Source organism: Acanthochromis polyacanthus, chromosome 21, assembly GCF_021347895.1.
Source record: "Acanthochromis polyacanthus isolate Apoly-LR-REF ecotype Palm Island chromosome 21, KAUST_Apoly_ChrSc, whole genome shotgun sequence".
NCBI lineage: Eukaryota > Metazoa > Chordata > Actinopteri > Pomacentridae > Acanthochromis > Acanthochromis polyacanthus.
The window spans coordinates 9,103,210-9,127,091 of NC_067133.1; the positions used below are offsets into that span (position 1 = coordinate 9,103,210).

General features: G+C 39.2%; 1 protein-coding gene across 2 annotated transcripts in view; it reads left to right on the plus strand.

Moving 5' to 3' along the window:
* Window positions 1–23,882, plus strand: part of znf385c (zinc finger protein 385C) — a 213,671-nt gene that overhangs the window by 107,144 nt on the left and 82,645 nt on the right. Inside the window, exon 1 of one of the 2 annotated variants that reach the window (XM_022207389.2) lies at window positions 13,749–14,258. The exons of the other annotated variant lie outside the window; for it this stretch is intronic. Within the exon in view, the coding sequence (XP_022063081.1) occupies window positions 14,249–14,258 (10 nt within the window). The 5' untranslated portion in view covers window positions 13,749–14,248. Of the gene's footprint in view, window positions 1–13,748; window positions 14,259–23,882 lie in introns of those variants that run through there. 2 annotated transcript variants of the gene reach the window in all.

Genomic DNA, 23,882 nt, shown 5'->3' on the forward strand with positions numbered 1-23,882 from the left:
ACACTGATCTAGAAATACGGATATTTCAAAGAATTGCTAAGTTTTAAAGAAATATACTGATATTACACAGATTCTTGTACATGTAGAAGAGATTATCTTGCACAAAGTAAGTGAAAGCACAAATTATTCATGCTTGTGCTCCATGTTTTGATATTGCACCAAAAAGGCAGTTTCTTGGACTTTTGCCATCAAATAAGTGTCGTCCTCAAAGTATTTCGGATTCGGCAGAAGGGAATAAAGTTTTGTTTGAACCTAAACATGTTCTAATTTACAGGTATGTTCAGGAGGTTTCACACGGAGCTTACACTTGGCCGGAGTTATTCTTGGCAGCCGTTATGTCCGTTTGACAGCAGATGCTCGTTGCGTTTTCTGTTCGACTGGAGGCTTGAAGTCGGCATCAGGATTCCCATCTGCCTTTTGTTCCCCTGATCCAGAGGCATGACTCCTCTTCCTCACCCCCTCCTCGTCCTCCTCCTCTTCCTTCACCCTCCCCCCGTGAACCCAGCCGAACACATTGATGATTTATTTATGATCGGGAAGCCGTCCTCCACTTTCCACTGCATCTCTCGTGTGTGTGACAGTGATGCTAAATGGGGCGTCCTCCCTCCTGTTGTGATGAGCTGAAACATGCAGGTAGTGACAACAACAACAACACAAACACACACTCCTATTCCAGTGTCATGCTGCGATGTCTCGATCCTCTGGGTTAAACTCGTAAGATCTCAGGTGTTCCACTCGACCTGCTCAGCTTTTTACATTTAGCAGCCCTCAGGTGACAATGTTGTCTGATAGAAGGCGAACTTTTACTAGATGACAAACGTGGATGCTTTCAGTGTTTCCAGGAATTCAAGAGTATGAAATATTAAATATGACCAGCTACATGCCTGCTGTATCCAGGTTTTGGAGGGCAGTTTTACACACTGTAAGCAGAAATGAACTGTTACTTTACAGACTTTACAGAAGATAGTAATTAACTTACATGTTGACCTTTAAGAATAGACCAAAAGTGTAAATATCGACTGATAAAATCAAAGGAAAAAAGTATTAATGTATATATTTACTATTTACTATTTTACAAATAAAGTTTTTGTTCTTTTACATTTGCACATTTGATCATAAAATTGCATAGTTTTTAATGTATTTAAATCGGCAAAATTTGCAAAAATCATTTTTATTCCGACAAGGAACGTGGTGGAGTTGTGACAGTCGGCGTGTGTTTGTCCGTCTGTTTGTCTGTGTGCAACATTACTCAAAAATGGATTTATGGATTTGGATGAAATTTTCAGGGAAGATCAGAAATGACACAAGGACCAAGCGATTAGATTTTGACAGTGATGCGACTTACAGTCTGGATCCACGGATTTGGTAAAGATTTCTGTATCATTGCGAGATAGCAGCACAGCATCACTGTAAGTATGACTACAAGTGAACACTACGTCATCGCCTGCTGACGATCACATGATTGGATCCTACTAAAAATTGACCGCTGCGGACTTATTGGGACTTATCCATCGAAATAATATCAGCCTGAGTGTAACATTACAGTTTTGCATAGTTTAAATCTAAAATTCATCATTTCACAGATGTTTGCTCTTATTTTCAGTTTATAAAGTTTTTGAACATTATTTCCAACATTTTTACAGTGTACATGTCAAATCAGTTTGCATGATTTAAAAAAACATCCCAATCTTTGTTTTTAACTGTTCATGCTGCGTCCACTCTAGCGTACTGATAAAACCTCCACCAGTGACGGTGAATCTTCAGGTTAACACTGACCCTCTTTGTTAATACTAAAGATATTTACTGAGTTGCTGGGAGCCGAGTATCTATGGTGATGAGCAACAAACCCTGGAGAGAGGAGAAGGTCAAGCTGTCAGACTCGGGTCTAATGAAGTTGTGGTTTCTTTCCGCTATTCTGCTCTTTTCTCGACTTGCCCGCTCCTGTTAAAGCCACAGATTGCTGCAGATCAGTCTGTGCTGATGAGAGGGATAAACGTGAACGTTTGCGAGGAGAAGCTGGGTGGAGATGTGATTTCTGCTGCTGAAGCTGCGTTGTTGGTTTTGTTGTGGCTGTGAAGGTAAAGCTCCAGAGGAAGTGAGCGGTTTGTAATTACCATGCAGTGTGTGGGATCGCTGTAGCGCTGCTGTCAACGTGGAGGCCGGGCGGGTTCGGCGGAGGTTGGAGAGGTTGGCGATGGAGGGGGTGGAAGGATGAAGCGTGAAATATGCAGATAGCTGCTGTCACCTAAGACGATGACGGCGCCGAACATGTCTAATCCCGTGTGACATCTGTTTAACGGCAGCATCTGGGCTTCTCTGTAGCTTCCTCGCCGCCACACGTTCGGTCTACATTTTCCCAACAGATGGTGACGAACCATGAAAAGAAACAGGCTGCTGGTGTGGAGTTGTCTCTCCCTAATCAATACCTGTCATCCTAAAATCCACCTTTTTGTTTTCCGATATATGGCGGGTGTGATGAGGGCGACACAGCTCTTTCTGATGTGCCCATGAGAGCGTGGGAATGAGGTTCGCTATTAAAGGCTGTTTCCACTCCTCCAGGTGAATGGATGTGATGCGTAGCTGCAGGTTGTATTCTTTACTCTGCGCCCAACATCATTGTGCAGAAGCAGGTCTGCACAATACATCGATTCAGCAAGTAACTCCAATGCATCATGCTACAGCTTCTTTAGCTGCTTGACACAGAAAGAGAACCCTCATGATTCTCATTTTCAATTAATAATTGACAAGAGAAGTCTGTCTGATATAACAGACCAATGTTTGCTCTTTTGACTTCATTGACATGACATGTTTGTCTGTTTGTTGACATCCAGGCTCCACATGTGCGCACAGAATCACTGAAAAGGAAGATGTCGTGGGACTGCACAGTTCATCAAATATTAACTGGGATTTTGACTTTTCACATGATTGACCATCACATTGATGTTTAAAATGCTCCACTCACAGAAAACAGCCCATGTATATGAAATCATTTGGTTTCAACTTGATTAAATCTGACATTAGAGCGCCTTATTTCACTCATTTTAAACTAAATTTTGGTCTTACAGCTGCTACAATGCAGCAACTAATGGAGACTAGAAGCTTCTGTGTGCACAGCTGAGTAGCTAGCTTCTACTGCAGCCTGAAATGACCAAAATAGTCTAAAACTAATTAAAATCTGTTTACAGTACCTTAAAATTAGTCCAAATTTACAACAATATGTCCAAAATGAAAAAAAAATCACTTGTTCAAAAATGATTCTAAACTTGTCTAAAGTCACAAAAGCTCATCCAAAACAGCTTAGAATGTGTCTCTTTTTACTGTTGAAATTTCTGAATTAGTGGTGGGAAGTTAATCTGACGTTAGAATGCCTTATTTCACTTTTTTTTCCCACAGTAACTTTTGCTCTCACTGTTGTCAGAGCTACTGCAATAATTGAATGGATATTAGAGGCTTCTTTGTGCAGAGACATTTATCTAGTTTCTATTTTAGCTAAGTGGCAAAAACCTGTTCAAAACGAATAAAAACATTTTCAAAATAGCTTGTCATTTGTCCACATTTTTAAAAAATGTTTAAAATTAAGTAAAATTTGTCTAAATGACTCAGAATTTGTCACTTAATGCTATTAAAGTCAAATCACGTCAAGTCACTATTTTCTAAACAAATTTTTGGTGCACAGATGACCAGCTTTTACTGTAGCTTTAAATGACAAAAACTTGTCCAATACAAATCAAACTCTGTTCAAAATCACTTATAATTTGCCCCACATTACAACAACCTTGTACAAAATAACATAAAGTTGAAATGAAGTTGGTCCAGACAAATCAGAATTTGTTGAATAATAGTATTAAAGACAAATTAAGTAAATCTGACATTCTTCAAAGTCTTATTTGAAGTCTTCAAAGTCAAATTAGGTAAATTGGGCATTATGTGCAGAGCATATGCTTTTTTTTTTCACTCTTTTCCAAAGTAATTTTTAGTCTCAGCTGTGACTGCTTCTGCAGCAACCGAGTAGACTAGAAGCTTCTCTATGCACAGCTGACTAGCTAGCTGGTTTTAGGTGCAGTTTTATTTATATTTAGCTTGTAGGAGATTCTTTGAATTCTGATGTTTGAAGTCTGATTTCGATGCAGATTTGTATATCAGCAGGAACGTAGCACAACACCGAAGTGAAGCAGAACTCTGCTTATTTAAATGTGAAAGTGCACAAAAATACTTCACATTTAGAAATTTAGTTACAATTTTGTCCATAATCGTGCAGCACTAGTCAGTTGTACGGGAATATTTCTGCTACAGAAAGGATGATGTTGAACAAAAACAGGTGCTTTTTTCTTTAGTTCCTTGCAGTTGTTGGGCCGCACATTCAGAGATAATTAGCTTGACCAAATCTGAGTCTTTCTCTTGTGAAAAGGAATGTCATTTTTAGGAAATGGTGCTCTGCTGGTAACTACTAATAACTCTGTGTTTTCCCTCTTAGTTTCGCTGAGGTGCTGTTAGCTTCCCCTGTCACCCATCACAACGTGTTTTTCTTGTCCGCCCATCTTTTAAATTACTTTGGCTGCTCACCGTCGACCCTGCTGTCAGTCTGTCCGTCATTTAGTCCATCAGACCGTCAGGCAGCCGGCCGGTCAGTCGGTCCGTCACGCTCCGACTTCCTCCCAATTCAATTCATTTGTTTGTCAGAGAAAGAGAAGCTTCTTGGTCCAGAGGGGGAAGAAGAAAATATGCCACTGAAGTCAGTAAATTGACAGACGGATTGAGAAAAGGAGGGAGATGTCAATTTGGAGAGTGAGAGCTTAGTGTCAGACTTTGAAAGGGAAGAGTTTAGATGTTATTTTACAGAAAGAGAGAAATGAAATCGGTTGGTTTGGAGATGCTGCTGCTGCTGCCAGTCATTACCTGGTTGGCACAGCCAGCTCTAATTGAGGAGGCTGAGCAGCGAGTCGGCCAACGTTAGCTTGCCTCATAATTTAGTCCGTCACTCATTACGTCCTGGCATGTGTTTGGGATCACAAGACACTGTTGCCAGGCACATTTGCATTTGTCACAAGTTCCTGTACGACAAAACAGAAGCAGCCTGAGAATATCCTTCAGAATATGTTGCTGTGTTTATCTACAAGACTGCACGACGTTGGAGAAAACTGGCATTGTGACATTTTATTTTTCTGCAGGAATGCAGAACTATTATCATATATTATAATACTATTTTGTATTAAACAACAGTAGAACTTTTGTCCAAAATTACAAAAACCTGTCCAAAATGAGTCTAAAATGACTACTAACTATTAAAGTCAAATTAAGCAAATCTGACATTAGGATGCCTAACTTCAATCTTTTTTTGGTCTCTCTGCTGCTATAACTGAATGGAGACTCGAGGCTTCTTGGTGCATCGACACTTGTCTGGCTTCTACTGTAGCTACGTGGCAAAACATGTCCAAAATGACAAGAAATATTGTTAAAAATTACTGAAAACTTGTCCAAATGACAAAGAATTTGTTAGTCAAATTAAGTACAATTGACATTCAAATGGCGTAGTGACATCTGGCGTAGTGGTTAGCACTTTCGCCTTGCAGCAAGAAGATCCCTGGTTCGAGTCCCGGCCTGAGCCCGGGATCATTCTGCATGGAGTTTGCATGTTCTCCCTGTGCATGTGTGGGTTTTCTCTGGGTACTCCGGCTTCCTCCCACAGTCCAAAAATATGCTGAGGTTAATTGATTACTCTAAATTGGCGGTAAGTGTGAGTGTGATTGTTTGTCTGTATATGTAGCCCTGCGACAGACTGGCGACCTGTCCAGGGTGTCCTCTGTCTTCGCCCAAGTCAACTGGGATAGACTCCACCACCCCCCACAACCCTATAGTGAGGATAAAGCGGTGAAGAGAGAATGGATGGATGGACAATCAAACGCCTTATTTCACTCTTTTAAAGTCATTTTTGGGCCTCTCAGGTGTTTGAGCTGTTGCGGTAACTGGGTGGAGACTAGACTAGGCTTCTCTGTCCACAGCTGACCAGCTAGCTCCTGTTAATCAAAATCTCTCCAAAATGATTGGACGTATGTCCAAATGTTATTTATAATTAATCCAAAATAGTTTTTTTCCCCGTACAATTAGAGTTGCTAGAATAACTGAGTAGAGACTAGAAGCTTCTTGATGCAGACACACTTAACTAGCTTCTATTGTAGCCTGAAATCACTAAACTTGTCCAAAATAACTTAAAATGTGTCCAAAATTAGAGAAAACTATATTCTGTTGTGGCAAAATACCACCTGTATTTCCAGACAGATAGCAAGCAAAAAACAAACGAACTAGCGAAGCAGCGTAACTGCTACAACATAGTGTCTTCAAACAGAACAAACTGCTTAAAATTACTTGTCCAGATGTCTCAGAATTTGTCAGTTACTAATATTCAAGCCAAATGAAGCAAATCTGACATTAAAATTCCTTATTTCACTCCTCTTAAAGTAGGTTTTGGTCCCACAGCTGTTTAAGCCACTGCAGTAAAACTTCCATCCAAGACATCTTAAATTTGTCTAAATCATCAAATGTCTTCATATTATTTTGACAGACATCGGTAGAACATGACAGAACCATTTAGAATAGTAAAGAAGCTAAATTTACTAGGGCTGGCCCGAATGGTGGTTTCTGGCGTCCGAATATTCGGGCCCTATTAAAGATGAATATCCGCATATTCGTTCCGCCCCGTAATGTCCGACGGAGGGGGGGCGGCGCGGTGCGGCAGCAGAGGTGCGGTAGTGGCGGCGGCGGCTTGTGACACAGACGGCCTGAAAATTCGGATCCGTTTTCATTTTTAGAAAGTTCTGGCCAACATTTCCTGATGACAGATTGAACCCAGTGTAAACCGACCTTCGTTACCTTCGTTTTGTCTTCAGCAGAGGTCTTCAGCATCTTGTCTTGTGTTTATGCAACGAAGTGAAACGTGACGTCAAAGTCGGCAGCCACACGTCCATTCGGGTGGTGTTTACAAACACGAATGGATGAGCCGAAATGAGCCGATGAACACGGCAGGATGAGCCGAAGTGGGCCGAAGGCGCAGGGAAGAGATGAGCTCCGAATATTTTCGTCTGGGGGGAAGAGGGAGTGATCACATGGACATATGTGTATATGTTTATGTGATCACATGATGAGATGAGCTGATGTGGGCCGAAGGCGGAGGGAAGACAGTAACGCGGCATATTCTTTCCGCCCGGTAACGTCCGACGGGGGGGTGGGGGGGGCCGAATATTCGGATACCAAATTAATATCCGGATAGTGCCGTAGCGAACGAATATCCGGATAGTCGGGATATTCGGGTCCAGCCCTAAAATTTACTCAAACATTTGCAACAATTTCATGACCTTTTTAGAGAAAAAGGTTAAAAAACATTATCCAGCCTTTTGTCTCTTCTTTAGGTCTTTTTTTTTAGCCAGAGGAAGCTGTGAGCCAAATAAAAATTCACCATAAATCAAAATTAAGTATGAATATTTAATCCAAACTTTGCATGCAAAATGTTAGCGAGCTAACTGTGCATCATTTAAAGTTGCTAGAATCATGAAACCAATTTTCAAGGCAGGACATTTTACAGAAAGTTTAACAAACTAATTTTGTTATTGTTTACATGTTTCTGTATTGTATTTGCACATTTGTGGTTGCTTTTTGTGCTCCGTTTTCACATTTCTGGTTCCTGCGTAGCTGCGTGCAGTCGTATATACAGGATAATTCTTACAGGAGCTAAATATTTCACTGAATTCAGATTTGCACCACTTTGTCGAGTAACTTCTCTGTGTGGAGGCTGTGAAAAATGTCTTTGACCAGCGTTTGCCCTCCTGCAGCATCACTTCTCACATCTTTTCCTGCAGCTCTTTAATTCATCGGCACGGCCACTTAAAATGCATTCATTACAGTTATTCCTCTGCTGTGGATGTGATGGATGGTCTGAGGGCAACGTCTGAAGACGCTGTAAATGTTTGGAGATAAGTTCTTTCTGAATGTGCTTCGGTGCGACGCTCTGAAGGTAACTGATGGAGAATTAAATGATGAATTAATGAGCTGCATAAAAAGACAAAGGCACATAATGTTGGAGGATGTACAGCAGACAAATGGAGGGTTTTTTTTTTTACAACTGGCAACCCAAATGTTATCCCAAATGACTTGTTACTCATCTGTAAAACATTAATTCATCAAGCAAATTTGCCCTTCTGTCCCTGGTAAGAGCTTATTATTGACCTATAGAGCAGAAACAAGTCCTTTAACCTTCCATAAAGCCATTATAAAATGAACATGTTAAAATGATTTAAAATGAAAAAATGTGAACTAAATGTTAACTTACAAGCTGGTATAGAAAGAACCTCATGACATATGGTGGAAAAAGGCTGGATTTTTAGTGATCACTGTAATTTTAAATAAGTTTTCTTTCTGATTTGCCAGGTTTTGCCTTTGTATGTTACCAAACGCATCTCATGAAAGCTACAGTCCTGAGCAATAATTACTGTATTTAATACATTTTCTACCTAAAATCTACAACTAATATTATTGTTAGTTAATTACTATTATTAATTATTAATATTTAAAAACACGATTCAAAGAAAATGTGTGAAATTAGACTTCTTTTTTTGCCGTTTTTGAATCCTTGAGTCCATGATTTTTCTGTCAAATGTCAGCAAACATCTGTAAAATAGGGATTTTATTTCTACTGATTTCAATTCTACAATTTCATTTAGCAGACGCTTTTGTCCAAAGCGACGTACAACACAAGCAAGAATTCAGACATAAGGAAAAACCTTTAGTAAGTGCTTCAAGTGCGATTGGTTAAAGGTGTTGCCATCAAGTTGCAGAAGAATTGCCAACCCCCCACCCCTTTTTTTTTTTTTTTTTTTTCTTTTTTTACTTTCTCAGCGCTAAATAAGTGCTGGGTTTTGGATCACCTGACTTATTCTACCCCTAAGATGGAGTCAGATTAAGTGCCCAGGTGTTCTCTGAACAATTGAGTCTTTAGTTGTCTCTTAAAAGTAGAAAGGGACTTAAAAGTAGAAAGTCTGTTCCACCATTTGGGAACAACAGAGGAGAAGAGTCTGGTTAGAGATGTGGAGCCGTGCTGGGCTGGAAGCACCAGGCGTCTCTCACATGCAGAGCAAAGTGGGCGTGAAGGGGAGTAGACCTGGATCAGGGAATCCAGGTAGGCTGGGGCCGTTCTTGTAAATGTTTTGTAAGCCAGGAGGAGAGTTTTGAATTTGATTCTGGCTGCAACTGGAAGCCAGTGAAGGGAGATGAACAGGGGAGTGACATGAGCTCTTTGGGGCTGGTTGAAGACCAGACGTGCTGCTGCATTCTGGATCATCTGTAGAGGTTTGACTGTACATGCAGGGAGACCTGCCAGAAGAGAGTTGCACTCATCAAATACAGTAAAAAAATTGTGATTTAATGGTCAAGGATTTTTTTAAATGATGAATTGATGCAGATATTAATTTTTTTTTCCATTTTTAATTTTTTTGATTAACATGTTAATTAGTACTTATTTTCTGTGATTTTAGCAGATATTATCTGTAATATACCAAAACAAGAAAAATTTGAAAGCATTTTTAATCCCTAAAATAGTATATTTATATACATTAGCTCATTCGGATACAGTAAAAAAAAAAAAAGTCTAATTTTATGGTCATATGCTGAGAAAATGTTGGACATTTTTGCTTGTTTTTTGAGGGGTTAACATGTTAAATAGTGCTAATTTTCTGTGATTTTCCTATTAATTATAATACAACAAAACAGGATAATCTATTAAAACAAAAACAAGGAACAGTGTTTTTTTTGTCTTTAAGACCATTTTTAATTGTTAAAATTACAGCAAAAATCTTTTTTTTTTGTCATTTAGATACTGTAAAAACTACATGTTTTGGTCAATGTTTGGGGAAAATGACCTTATTTACAGTTTCTGCTTGTTTTTTGAGGGTGGACATGTTAAATAATGCTTATTTTCTGTGATTCTACTAGTAATTATGTGTAATATTACAAAAGAGGACAAATCTCTTAAAATAAGAAACATTGTTTTGTTATTTTTGTGTTTTTTAGCCATTTACTTAATCTCTAAAATAATAACTATCAATAATTTTTATTTTTATTTTTTTATTTAATTCCATGGTCAAACACTGAACAAAAAGTGGACCTTATTTACAATGTTTGCTTGCTTTTGGAGGTTTAACATGTTAAATAATGCTTGTTTTCTCTAATTTTGCTAGTTAGCTTCCGCTGCGAACTAGTAAAAATGACAGTAACTTGTAGAAACGATTGCAGTTAGAAAACACTAATTTTTCACCGTGCACTGAGAGGTGTGAGCACAGATTCCCTCTCAACTTATAGAGCAAACAGGCCAGAACAAATCGTGTTGGCTGAGGCCGCCTGATGTACAGCTTGGAGTCGTTCCCGAGTTTCTAATTAGCCTCGACTGGCCTGAAGCCGGCTGGCAGGAGGCGGCAGGACGAGCCCAGCTGCCCCCGAGTCCTCCACCTGCCCCTGGGGAGGGTATCTGAAAACCCCTCACAAACCCACCGATGAAGAGCTTCGTGGAATCAGAGGCGGCAGTGGAGCTTTTTATTATCACATCCGAAGGCCTTAAAAGCAGCACTTAGTGGGAAAAACCGGCGACCGTCAGAAGATGGGGAAAAGAGCAGGAATAAAAAAAAAAGGCAGAGAGGATGTAGACTCAGATGGAGCAAAAGGGGGGAGAAGAAGCGTGGAGGGCAGAGAGGGAGCAATTTAATGCAGTAATTAACTTCCTGATAGCGCGCTGGGAGATGTGCTTTGGCGGGGCTCCAGGATAGCTTAGCATCGCAACAAAAAGGAAATCTAACGCGAACAGGAGTCTCGGCGCCTCTCAAGCCAATTTCAAATCCCAGAATATGTGTCAGCTTCACCAAGTGATGCATGGACAAGAAGAGGAACAAAAGGAGGAGCAGACCGGCTGTGAGAGCAAGAATGGAAACCTGTCGCTTCCTCTGCAAGAGAGCAAAATATTATTTGTAAAAGTTCAGATTTTTAATGTGGACATTATTTCCACTGTTAAAAAATAATTAAAAAATACTATATATATATATATATATATATATATATATATATATATATATATACATTAACAGGTTGTAACTTTTTTAAAAATTCCTTGTTTTGTTAAATTCTAAACAATATTGAGTAAAGTCACAAAAAGATCAATTTGTCCACATTTCCCATTATTTGAAAGCAAATTTATATATAATTAGGATTTTACAAATTGAGATCATACATAAAACATAATTTAACTAAGAGCAAATATCTGTAAATAGAATTTGATGGAGTCACAAATACAGAAATCTGATGTGGACATTATTTACAGTGTTGACCTGTTTATTATTTCTTTTAATTTTATTTATTTTGTTTCATTATTCAGCTTTGTTTCAATCAACATGAAAAAATACTTTTTTCCCCTGTAATTTTACTAGATTATATGTGCATTTTTTATTCAACTAAACAATTATTTAGCCATTTTAGTAAAGAAAATTTCATTTAAATAATGACAAATGTTGGTAAAATAATTAAATATTTTAAATTCAGTAAAAAAAAAGGAAACTTCTAAAGCTAAATGATGTAAAAGAACAAATTTAGAAAAAATATACAACTGTTAATGTTTAAATATTTTTTCCTGTAATTTTACTGGATATTTTCCATAATTTATCAAAAGACAGGAAATTATGGAGCAATAGGAGTGCCAAATCAAAATATAAATAAATAAATAAATAAATAAATGTGGAAATATAAAGAGAAATAAATAAATAAATAAATGTGGAAATATAAAGAGAAATAAATAAATAAATGTGGAAATATAAAGAGAAATAAATAAATAAATAAATGTGGAAATATAAAGAGAAATAAATAAATAATTAAAAAGGAAAATTTTGTCTTTGCTTTTACCTTTTCTGTTTTATCCTTTTATTTATTTATTTATTTCTCTTTATATTTCCACATTTATTTATTTAATTATTTATTTCTCTTTATATTTCCACATTTATTTATTTAATTATTTATTTATTTCCCTTTATATTTCCTCAGTCCACCAAGAAAAGGAAAAATGCAAATCAGTTTGCTCTGGGCGGGGATTCTGAACACAGGAGTCCTGCCTGACACCAGCTCCCAGCACGGCTGAAGTGAAGCCATGTCACCGTTGAGCTTCGGCTGATTCTGCCACTGATAAGAAAATAAACATTAATTTACCGAATTAGCAGCGTCCTTTCAGTGTCTGATGGCAGAATCAGCCGAAGCTCCACGGTGACACGGCTTCACTTCAGCCGTGATCGGAGCTGGCGTCAGGACAGAAACCTGTGTGCGGGTACGACTCCCCCCCTGGGAAGGAAGCCCCGCCCAGAGCAAACTGATTTGCATTTTTCTATTTCATGGTGTCAGGCCATTATGAAATAACCACCAAGAAATAAAATGCAAATCAGTTTGCTTTCACTTGGTGGACTGAGCTGTCAATCAAATGGCTCTAGGCGGGGCTTCCTCGTCGTTCCTGATCACAGGCATATGAAGAGTAGATACGACACGCCCCTCTGAGCGGCCTGTGATCAGGAACGACGAGGAAGCCCCGCCTAGAGCCATTTGATTGACAGCTCAGTCCACCAAGTGAAAGCAAACTGATTTGCATTTTATTTCTTGGTGGTTATTTCATAATGGCCTGACACCATGAAATAGAAAAATGCAAATCAGTTTCGTCTGGGCGGGGCTTCCTTTTCAGGGTGGGGAGTTGTACCTGCACACAGGTTTCTGTCCTGACGCCAGCTCCGATCACGGCTGAAGTGAAGCCGTGTCACCGTGGAGCTTCGGCTGATTCTGCCATCAGACACTGAAAGGACGCTGCTAATTCGGTAAATTAATGTTTATTTTCTTATCAGTGGCAGAATCAGCCGAAGCTCAACGGTGACATGGCTTCACTTCAGCCGTGCTGGGAGCTGGTGTCAGGCAGGACTCCTGTGTTCAGAATCCCCGCCCAGAGCAAACTGATTTGCATTTTTCCTTTTCTTGGTGGACTGAGGAAATATAAAGGGAAATAAATAAATAAATAATTAAATAAATAAATGTGGAAATATAAAGAGAAATAAATAATTAAATAAATAAATGTGGAAATATAAAGAGAAATAAATAAATAAATAAAAGGAAAAAACAGAAAAGGTAAAAGCAAAGACAAAATTTTCCTATTTATTTATTTATTTCTCTTTATATTTCCACATTTATTTATTTATTTATTTCTCTTTATATTTCCACATTTATTTATTTATTTATTTATATTTTGATTTGGCACTCCTATCGCTCCATAGGAAATCTGTCTATAGAAAAATAAATAAAAAGCTTTTCTCCGTATGACTTTTCCTTTATTATCTGTAATTTAACATAACAGGGAAAATCTGAAAAATAAACAATTGTTTACCACTTTAAGCACCTATTTTTTCCTTCCAGTAGAGGCAAGTTTAAGTAAAAATATTTCTTTAATATATTTAATATTTCAGACAATTTAAATTCAGTAAAAAAAAATAGATCTTTTTTTTACGGACAAATGTAAAAGAACACATTTAGAAAAGTGACACAGTGAACAGTTAACATTTAAATGGATCCTTTTTTTCTGTATTTTTACTGGATACCATCTGTAATTTTTTGGAAAAATAACAGTTTTAATCAGTTAAAACAGTTAATTTTTTACAGTGTAGTTTCCATTCTCGTGTCCAGCTTCAGTTCTGCTTCTTTCTTCTCCTCTTTGGCTGCTGGATTGAAACCTCTCGTAGTTTTGACCTTTACAGCTCTTAGTTCTATGAGAAGTGGTTCAGGTTTGTAGCGGGAAGTTAGAGGAGGAGGGAGGAGATGACAGGAGAGAGAGAGAGAGAGAGGAGACACGGAGCAGCTCATCCAGCAGCTCCAGTCTTCGCCTCCTTCAGGCCGAGCGGAGCAGCAGCGGCGGCCGGATTCTAACGCGCATCAGTCGGATCCGAGATCTCCAGGTGGTCGGTCACCAAACACGGAGGTGGAAGGAAAGAAAAACGGAATACAGTGAATTCAGAAGACCAGAAGAAGAAGGAGGAACGAAGAAGCTCTTAAAGCGGAGCTGCACCTGCGCGTCGTGCACGTCCTCTTTCGCTCTCTGCTTCTGTCTCTGGGGATAAAAGTGCGTAAATTTCTTTTTAGCGATTTTACGCAAAGGTGACACGCCGAGCTGGAGACACGCGGATACGGTCCTGGAGGCACGATGCTGATCGGTGAGTGAATTTTTCAAAGCCCAACAGAAACGCTGGCAGCTGCACGGCGCAGGTTAGATGCAGAAATCATCGCAAAGTGTCATTTTTCAGCCGACGGAGCGAAAAAAAAAAGACGCACGAAAAGTCGCTGAAAACGCACCGAACACCCAAACTGAGTCTTTTCTGGTTGAATTTATCATCGGCTTGTTGTAAAATCTATCGTCTGGGTGCACCTCGGTGCATCAGTGAAGTTATACGAAGCTCTGAACGGTTCTCCTAAAACCAAACGTGTGCGTAATGAGCCACGGTGCGGAGTCTCCAAACAGCAGAATCCGGATTCCTCTCCATCTGGAAGTTGGTTCCCCTGACAAAAATGCTAATAATATTTGGTTTTCCCCTATAACAATACAAAAAAAGCAGTCTTTCAAGTAAGGGCCTGCATAAATTATGACAAATAGCCAAATATTAGCCAGATAAATCAATAAATGTTCCTTTAATCTTAAACTAATTGCACAAGAGTTGCTGGATATTTGCAAACCAGTGTATGGTTAAACATTTCTTGGAATAGTTGTACATTTTTGCTTAATATATAGTCAAATATCCTTCTAAAATCGCATATATTGCAGTTTGCTTTCATAAAAACTGACTTCCATTGAGGTTTTAATGGATTTATTAGATTTTTCAGGCTATTTCAAAGGTTAAAACGTAAAGTAATGGGTATGTTTGGCGTCTTTCTGATTAAATCTGAGCTGCTAGTGCAGAACCCGGCCCGTTGAGTCCATAACAGAGAAGTTCTTCACTTCATGTGCATAATTAAGTCGCTGTTATCTCTGATTATATTTGGGGAATGGAGGTCTTTTGTGTGGGTTTGAGCCGCTGGGCTTCCTGTGATTCACCTGAAAACGCTGTTGTACGATTCAATCCTCTGCTCGTTTCTCCCGCCAAATAGTTGTCACGTATTCTAAGGGTTGATTTGTAGTCTTTTAGTTGTGTTTCAGAGACAGAAATTGAACAGAATGTTTCAAAAAAAAGTGATTTATTTGGAGGAAACGCTCCGTCGTTGCTCGCTGACTTGGACGTAACCTCTGGATGTGATGGATCTCACCATGAGCGAGATCCACGTGCCGTTTTGCTTTGAGATCTCGCTGCTCTTAAAATGGCTTCGGTGCGTGCAAATGACTCATGCAAATGGTTGCCACATTAGCATTTTTCCAGATATTTCCCCCAAAAACCCACCTTCTTTTAATCTCCAATTCCTGGTGCGCCACCTTTAAGCCGTTTTTCGTTTAAGCTGGTTTGTTGGCTTTCAAGGGGCTGCTGTGGCTTCTTCTACAGCGGTTAGAGGATGGTATTTTGTAGAAAAGTTGGTTATGGAGGCTCAAATCGTCGCCCCTCACCCCTCCGTCCACGCAGTCAGAGGTTTCAGGCTGATTACAGGCCTTTTCGGGAGCGGGTCTTCCACTTTATCTGCGGGATCTGAGGTAGAGGGGGTTGGTTGGGAATGCATGGGGGCTAATCTGCAACGAACAGGGTCCCAGTCTTGATCACGGGGTAATTACATGGGGTTAGGATTACAGTCTGAGAGGCCCGACCGCACCCTGGAAGGAGAAGATTAATAGAAAATCAGACTCGGGCTGGTTTATCAGTTTATACGCTCAGATTTGTAGCCACAACAGGAGCCTAATGTATCGTCTGGACCGTGACCTTGTGGCGTCCACTCGTCCTTCCAGTTGTAAAGCGACGAGCCTGCAGGGCTTCCCGAGCAGCAGGCAGCAGTAGAACGTCTGTTTTGAAGTGGCTGTACAGGTGGAGGGGGAGTAAACGAGGAGGTTAATGAAAAGGAAGGGCTGCCGGACTCCAGCTTTGGTCTGTTTCCCACCACCATCATCAAACCGTCGGGCTCCTAAAAGTCAACTAGAAGCAGTTTCTGGTCAGTTTGTTTTCTGCTCCTCACTCTGGGTTCATTTATAGCCACAATGTAAAGTCCTGTACCTCTATGGAAACAGAACAACCATGAAGGAGAGAGAGAACGCCGAAATGTCTTCTGTGCAGAGTGACCCTCTAGTACTGTAAAACACAAACATAAAATGAAATTAAGAGACACAAAAAGATGCAAAAATGACAAGCAGAAATGACACAAAGGTGCAGAAAGATGCAAAAAATAACGCTAGAAGGATACTGAAAGATGCAGAAATGACAAGAGATGCCAAAATACCAGGCAAAAATGACACAAAGGCACAAAAAGATGCATAAAGATCTAATAATGGCATAAAAGATGCAAAAATAGCAGACAAAAAAGACACAAAAAGATGCAAAAATAACATACAGAAAGATTCAAAAGACCAAAAATGATATAAAAAGCAAAAATAACAGGCAAAAAATGCCACAAATAAAATGTAAGGCAGAGAAGATGCAAAAGTGACAAAAAAGGAAACTTAAAGATGCAAAAATGACACAAAGGCACAGAAAGATACAGCAATGACACAAAAAGATGCAAAAATAAAAGGCAGTAATTACCCAGAAAGACGAGAAAAAGATCAAAAATGACATAAAATGTAAAAGTAACAGGCAAAAATGCTACAAATAAATGTAAGGCAGACCAGATGCCAAAATGACACAGAACGATGCAAAAAAAAAAAAAACGGATGTAAAAATAACTGGCAATCAAGACAGACAGATGCAAAAATAACACAAAATTTTGCAAAAATGCCAGATAAAAACGACACAAATACCCAAAAAGATGCAAAAATGACACATTTTGCAAAAATGCCAGATAAAAATGACACAAATACCCAAAAAGATGCAAAAACGACACAAAAAGATACAAAAATAACCAACAATTACGAAAAATCAGTTTAAAGAGTTCCACCAAAAGATCCTTGAATTTTTGTTCCATGACTGTAGGTCACAGCTGAATCAGTCATTGCCTCAAAGTTGTACCACAAAGTGCAGAATATTTTACTTTTTATACAATTTAGTTTGTGCAAACAGTTATTTTTTGGCTATTTTTTTAAACGAACGCGTTAGAAAAATTTGGTTAGTTCAAGGGCCTTCAGGAAGGTGAATATCTGTAGGGTTTTCCTGTTTTTACAGTTTCTGACTCTGATGTAATTTGTCGATTTTTAAAAGGATTTGCTTCACTTCCTCCTCATTTGTCTTGTAGCACTTGGGTTGTTTGACTTTTATGTTTTGTTAAAACATTTCTACTTGTCAAGGTTTTACTGTTATGTACCAAAACACTGAGACAAACTCCTCGCGTGTAAAAATTGATTATGATTCTGCAATTCAGCTGAAAGGACCTTGAATTTATTTTTCATGTGACTGCTGGTCTTATCTGAGTCAGTCATAGTTTCATGATTTTGTCATGGAGTGCAGAATTTTTCTTTATCTTTTTTTTTTTTTTTTTTTTTTTTTTTTTGCAAAATCTGATTTGTGTTTATTTTTAGGCATTTTTTTAGATTGGAGATTTTGATCAAATATTATAATTAAAACTAGACTTTGGTTAATTTTGCTGATTGAACTGTTCATTGCACATAACAGGATCAAAGAACTTCGCAAAGGTGAAAATCTGTTGAAGCTTTCATTTTTTACAGTTTCTGGCTCTGATAAATGGTTTAATTTTGGCGATTTTAAAATCTAGCATTCCTTTCCAACCTCTGTGTGTTTGTTGTTCTACTGGATTCAAGTCAGGCAACATACTTGTCCGAATCATGCTTCTATATTCTGTATTTTTTCAATGTTTTTATGTTGTTGTTTTTCCATTCTTGTCTCCTCCCTACTTTTTGCTACATACTGTGTAATTTAGCACAATCCTGCACATTTCAAGCATTACTAATACTTTCATAATACTTTAAATTACACTTCCTCCTTATTTGTCTTGTTATGCTTTTTTTTTTTTTTTTTACTCGCACTTTGGCCAGAAGTCCTTGAATTTTCATCATGTTGCTGTTGGTCATATCTGAGTCAATCATGGGTTTATGGTTGTGATTTGCAGTGCAGAATTTTTTGTGTTTCTGACAGAAACAGAAGTTTTTCTGTTTCTGTCCGAACTGTTCATTTTTTTTGGGCAGTTTTTAAATAAATATTTGTCACGTAGAATTGAGAGATTTTGATCAAACATCATGATTTAAATCTAGTGTTTGGTTCATTTCCTGATTGAACTGAACCTTCACAAAGATGAAAATCTGTTGAATCTTTCATTTTTTGCCATTTCTGACTCTGATAAGTGGTGTAATTTCGGCGATTTCTTTATTACAATAATACAAATGCCTTTCAAACCCGTCATCTGTTTCTAGGGATCAGAGGGTTAAAAAGGAAAAGCCACTTCGACTGAGTGTTTTTGCTAAATGTCTCTTTGGCTGAAGCAGCTGTGGGCTTCTGTCTGGACTGACTGAGTGTGAAAGCAAAGGCGTAGAGGCATTATGATGGATGGATCTCCACAGCCTCCTGTCTTCTCTTTCATCCCTCATGGACCAGAGGGATGAAGGTGGCAGCTCTCCAGCTCCTGGTCAAATCCACCCGGCGAAGACAAATAACCGACTCTATTAGCTCCACAAACACCCAATGACAGACATGCAGCCGCAATGACTTTTTTATTTTTCATCACCTCCGCCTCTATTAGTCCGTGTCCTCTACATAAAACCTCTGTGAAAATGAAAGAACTGCCTGCTGCTGCCACTAATAGTATATTATTTCATATTTATTGTTTCTCATCTTACTGCGGTTTATATGCTCTCCCACCGGAGTGAACTTCTATCCCACTTTTATGCCGTTGTCGATGTGTTCATGTGGCACTTTTTCACTTTAATGTGCCAGTCTGCCGCTGCTTCTAGGTAACGGGAACAATGGGATGTGTTATTTCTCCAGAACTCTTTCTCCCTTCACTTTTTTTTCACTGTAGTCACTAATCTTGAGCTTGTTTTATCTTTCCCAGTAGAGATCAGTTCACGAGTTTAAAGACTGATTCTATTCATGGAAGCTCTCGTAGCGAATCGTCAATCTCTCGGTCCTCTTGAGGAGTCATTTTGTGGTGAGATGCTGCTATTCAGGTGTGAGTCACACCTTCTACTCACAATGTGGGGTGTTTTATCCCAGTCTTTTAGCGTAGAAATGAGTGTATTTGACTGTGATTGATTTTCTTTGTGTGTGTCTGTTAAATGGAAACCCCATTTATCACAGGAAAGTCTTTACAGGTGTAACTCAGGGTGTGTAGAAGAAAAGTTGGGTGGTGCATTTTGTGGCTGCAGAGGGAGTATTACATTGACACAAATGAAGACTAAAGTTGGAAAATAAAAGAAATTTAGGGTTTGGAGAGCAGTAAGTTAGAAGCTGGAGGCTCCATTAGGTGCTGCTACAGTAGCACGATGCTCTTTAGACCATTTTATTGGTCTGGCTGCACGATATTGCAAAAAACTCGCATTGCAATGTTTTTTTTCCTGCGATATATATTGCAATACAAAAAAACATGCATAGCAATGAAAGCATGCAAAACATGAATTAAAAGATATCTCAAAAAAGCAGTTTGGAACCTTTCCTATGTGGTGTATGAAGACCTTTCACTTTCATGTTGTGCTGCATTCTTGCTAATGTGCTAATCTCTAGAGCAAAATAAATCATAGCATCTAATATGAGTAGAATAGTTCCCAAAACACCTCAGTTGCTGAACATTTGCTCATCAATAGACATTGTAATTTACAGATGTTTCCTAAACACTTCACATCCAGGCTACAGTAGAAGCTAACTAGTCGGCTGTGCCCAGAGAAGCTTCTAGTCTCCACTCAGTTACTGCAGTACTGTACGAATTGAGTAATTTTGGACACATTTTGAGTAATTATGGAGACAATTTAGGACAGTTTTTTTGTAATTTCAAGATACAGTAGAAACTGCCAAGTCGACAGTGCACAGAGAAGCCTCTAGTCTCCACTCAGTTACTGCTACTGCAACTAGTGTTAGATTTTTCCTGATTGAACATTTTGGACAAGTTGTTGGAGTTATTTTGGATTAATTTGGGCAAGTTCCAAGACATTTTGGATGATTTCTAAGTCATTTTGGAGATTTATAATATGTGGTGTTCTAATATCAGATTTATCCAAATTGAAACCAAGGGATTTCCTCTACATGGGCTGTCTTATGTGACTGGAGAATTTAATACATCATTGTCACAATGGATCATGCAGATTTTATTATGAAAAGCCAAAATTGTGATTGTGTGCAGTCATACAACTGATGTTGTTTCTTTTTTGCAACTAAACCTTCATTTCTCGTGTTTCTCTCATGTTCCTCACTTAATTTTTTTGGTCCGCACTCATGGAAACTTCATTTCAACAAACTCTGCGTCTAGTAGATAAAGTTAATAACTCAGTAAATGCAAGAAACCCTAAATAAGAGTAAATTATGTTTTGGTGGACAGAATTCTCTCGTAGATTAGTCTTGGAAAGTGAAAACTGTGCAAGTTTCTTTTTGTGTGAAGCAGCAAAAAAGCTTTAGTTTGATGTGTTTGGGTAAATTTTCACATCGCAGTGAAACAATATATTGTGCAGCTGTAAGAAAAAGAAGAGTATGTGGCATAGAATGTCTTTGATTCTGCTGCATCCTTTGTCTTTTACCCATCTATCGTGACGTTTAAATAACGGTGTTAACCGTTCTAAATCAGTAGAGTGCTTTTTAAAAATGGAGCAAAACCTTTGATCTGAAAATGCTGCTGGACTTACGTCTTGATTTATGTCTTTCCTGAAATGCACAATTGCTGAGAGAAAATGTGGAAGTAGCTGGATATGTAGCACGTCATAAATCAAAGTGAAATTTCATATTTGTATGTAAATTTGTTTCAGAGTGGGTTTTTGTGTGGGAACGATATTCAGATGGGTGCAGGGTGAGTGGGCGGACTGTGGCGATAGCAATAATTAGACCTGTCCACAGAAAGCTGCAGGCGCCTTTCAGACAGGTTAGAGGTCAGCAAAGAGCAGAGGTCGCAAATCAATGAATTTGCTATTCGATGCTGGCCTTCCCCTGACCCCATCCATTCATGAGGTCTTTTCCTTTGTGTGTGCATACAGTATTCACCCCTGAAGTCAACTGGAAGAAGGTTCTTTGGTCTGAGGAGACCAAAATTCAGCTTTTTGTTCATCAAGCTAGATGCCATGTTTGGAGAACACCAAACATGGCACATCATCACAAAAACGGCATCCCCACTGTGAAGCATGGTGGTGGAAGCATCATGATGTTCCTCAGCAGCAGGTCCTGGAAGGCTTGTAAAGGTAGAGGGTAAAATGAATGCAGCAAAGTCTAGAGAAATCCCAGAGGACAACCTGATGCAGTCTGAAGAGAACTGAGACTTGGAGAAGATTTGTTTTCCATCCAGACAGTGAGCCGAAACAAACAACTGAAGCTCCACAGAAACGGTTTAAAGACAACAAGGTGAAAGTTCTGGAGGCCGAGTCAGAGACCAGACCTCAGTCCAACTGGGAATTAATGTCTGGCCTTGAAAAGATCACTTCACTTTCAATCCCTGTGTAACCTGACAGAGTTACAGCACTTTTACAGAAAAAGAATGAAGTAAAATTGCAGCGTCGAGATGTGCAAAGCTCAGTGCTGGAACGGCAGCTAAAAGTGCTCCTACTAAATACTGACTCGAAGGGAGCAAATCCTTATGCAATCCCTAACTTTGCATTTTATATTTTATTTAATTCATATTACTTTCTAGAAGTCTGTTTTCACTTTGAATTTCTTGCTAATTCTTGTAAAAAAAAATAATAATAATTGGACTATGATTCAACATTAAACAGCAATAAAAGAAGAAAAGACACTTTATGTAGTAGAAGCTGTTAGTGTAAAAGATTGTGACAGAAGCTAAACGCCTTCTTCTGCACGTTCGGGGTTTGAATGCATGGCTCGTACGTGGCCCTTTCTTGCCCCTCGGCCTCCTGTGGGGAAAATGCCTGTGTGTGAGTGACAGTTCAAGTCATTTCGGTGAAGTGACGGCGTGGGTTTGATTGGGCCGCCTGCTGCAGCGACGGCTTCTGGATGCCGAGAGCTCCAGGCATATGTGAGGCCCAGCGGGAGCCCTGACAACATGAGAAATGGTCCCACGTTGCCTCCTGCAACCAAAACCTCAACACTTAGCCTCCTGTTCCCAGGGCGCTAAGGCTAAAGATGGAGGCCTTGAAGGGAAACACGTCAGCCTCTGTGCATTTCTTTGTTGTTGTTGTTTTTTTTTTTTTTAAATTCTTCAGGTAAGACGGCTTTCAGTTGAAGTGGGCGACCGGTCCACTTCACGCTCTGACCTCGACTTAAATGAGTGAGAGACGAGCTAAAGAACAGCAGACTGGAGGAAGATGAGTGCAGACAAGGAGGAGGAACAAGCTGGTGTGAAGAAAGTATAGAAATGCCAAAGCAAAATGGACCGTCTTTCTGTCTCAAGTGCATTTCTAGGATGTTGAACCAGACTGTCCATATAGCTCGCTCTCCAAACATAAGGATCAGCGGCTGTGAAAGCACCAAAGGCCATCGATTTTTTTTTTTTTTTCTTTTTTACAGTCGACTCCAGCTATCAGGACGTCTTGCCCTGACCACCAATCTGCAATACTCCAGGGTCCAATACGCATAATGGAGTGCAGCTAGTGTGTAAATGGTGGTAAGTGTAAACAGGAGGCGCACCGATCCGACTCTAACCGCCGTCTTTGCTGCAGCTCTTTGTTAGCCGTCGGAGATGCTGACCTCCACCTTTAGCGCGCCAAGTCTCATGAGTGTTTAACAGCCCGCCGCCCTTCAGATTAATTACGGCGGCTGGGAATTAATATCCAATCATTGTCCTGGATGCACAGCATAATATATACGGGAATGCTGGATGCACACACAGTAGAGCGAGAAGCTGCAATATAAATGAAAAAGCTGCCCTGCAACAGAAATTAACAGCAAGTAAAGTGAATATTTTCTCATGCTTTTAACTCTCTGAACCGTATACTGATTAAAAATGGTGGCTCCACATACTAGAGATACTTTACTGCTTGCATTTTTGATGAGTTTCTATGCTCGTCTCCTATCTTCTCTGTGTAAACGCCGCCTGCAGTTCAGCCCAGTTGACTGGAAAATGATCAGATTTTATTTTGCGAGTCTATTGGTTGGTTGGATAAACAGTGATGACTCCATGGCTGCATCAAAGAGCACAGCATTTTTAGTTTAAAACCGCAACATGCTAACAGTTACGTTTTGGAAATTTTTAAAATGAGAATAAAGCGATTTTGGTGAAATGTCATGATTTTAAGGTTAGATTTGGTCCATTTTCATTCAAGAACTGTCTGTGAGGTCAAGGATGATCAGGAAGTCAACAATCTGACTAGGCGCTGTGTTTAGTGGAGACCAAATGCTCAACATCATTCCCACCATGAAGCCTGGTGGTGGTAGCATCATGATGTGAGGCATGGTGGTGGCGGTATCACTGTGAATACACATACGTCAACTGACACAATGCAATTCCTGAAAGATACAGTTTGCATTTTCTACAGTCAAGACGAAGTTATCGGTGTACATATAGCGAGCATTTTCTGCACACAAACACATTTTCTTACAATAATTGTAAGAAATGTGTTGTGTGATCACATACATAAAGAGCATATGAATATGTATTTGTAAATAATAACGGGCAAC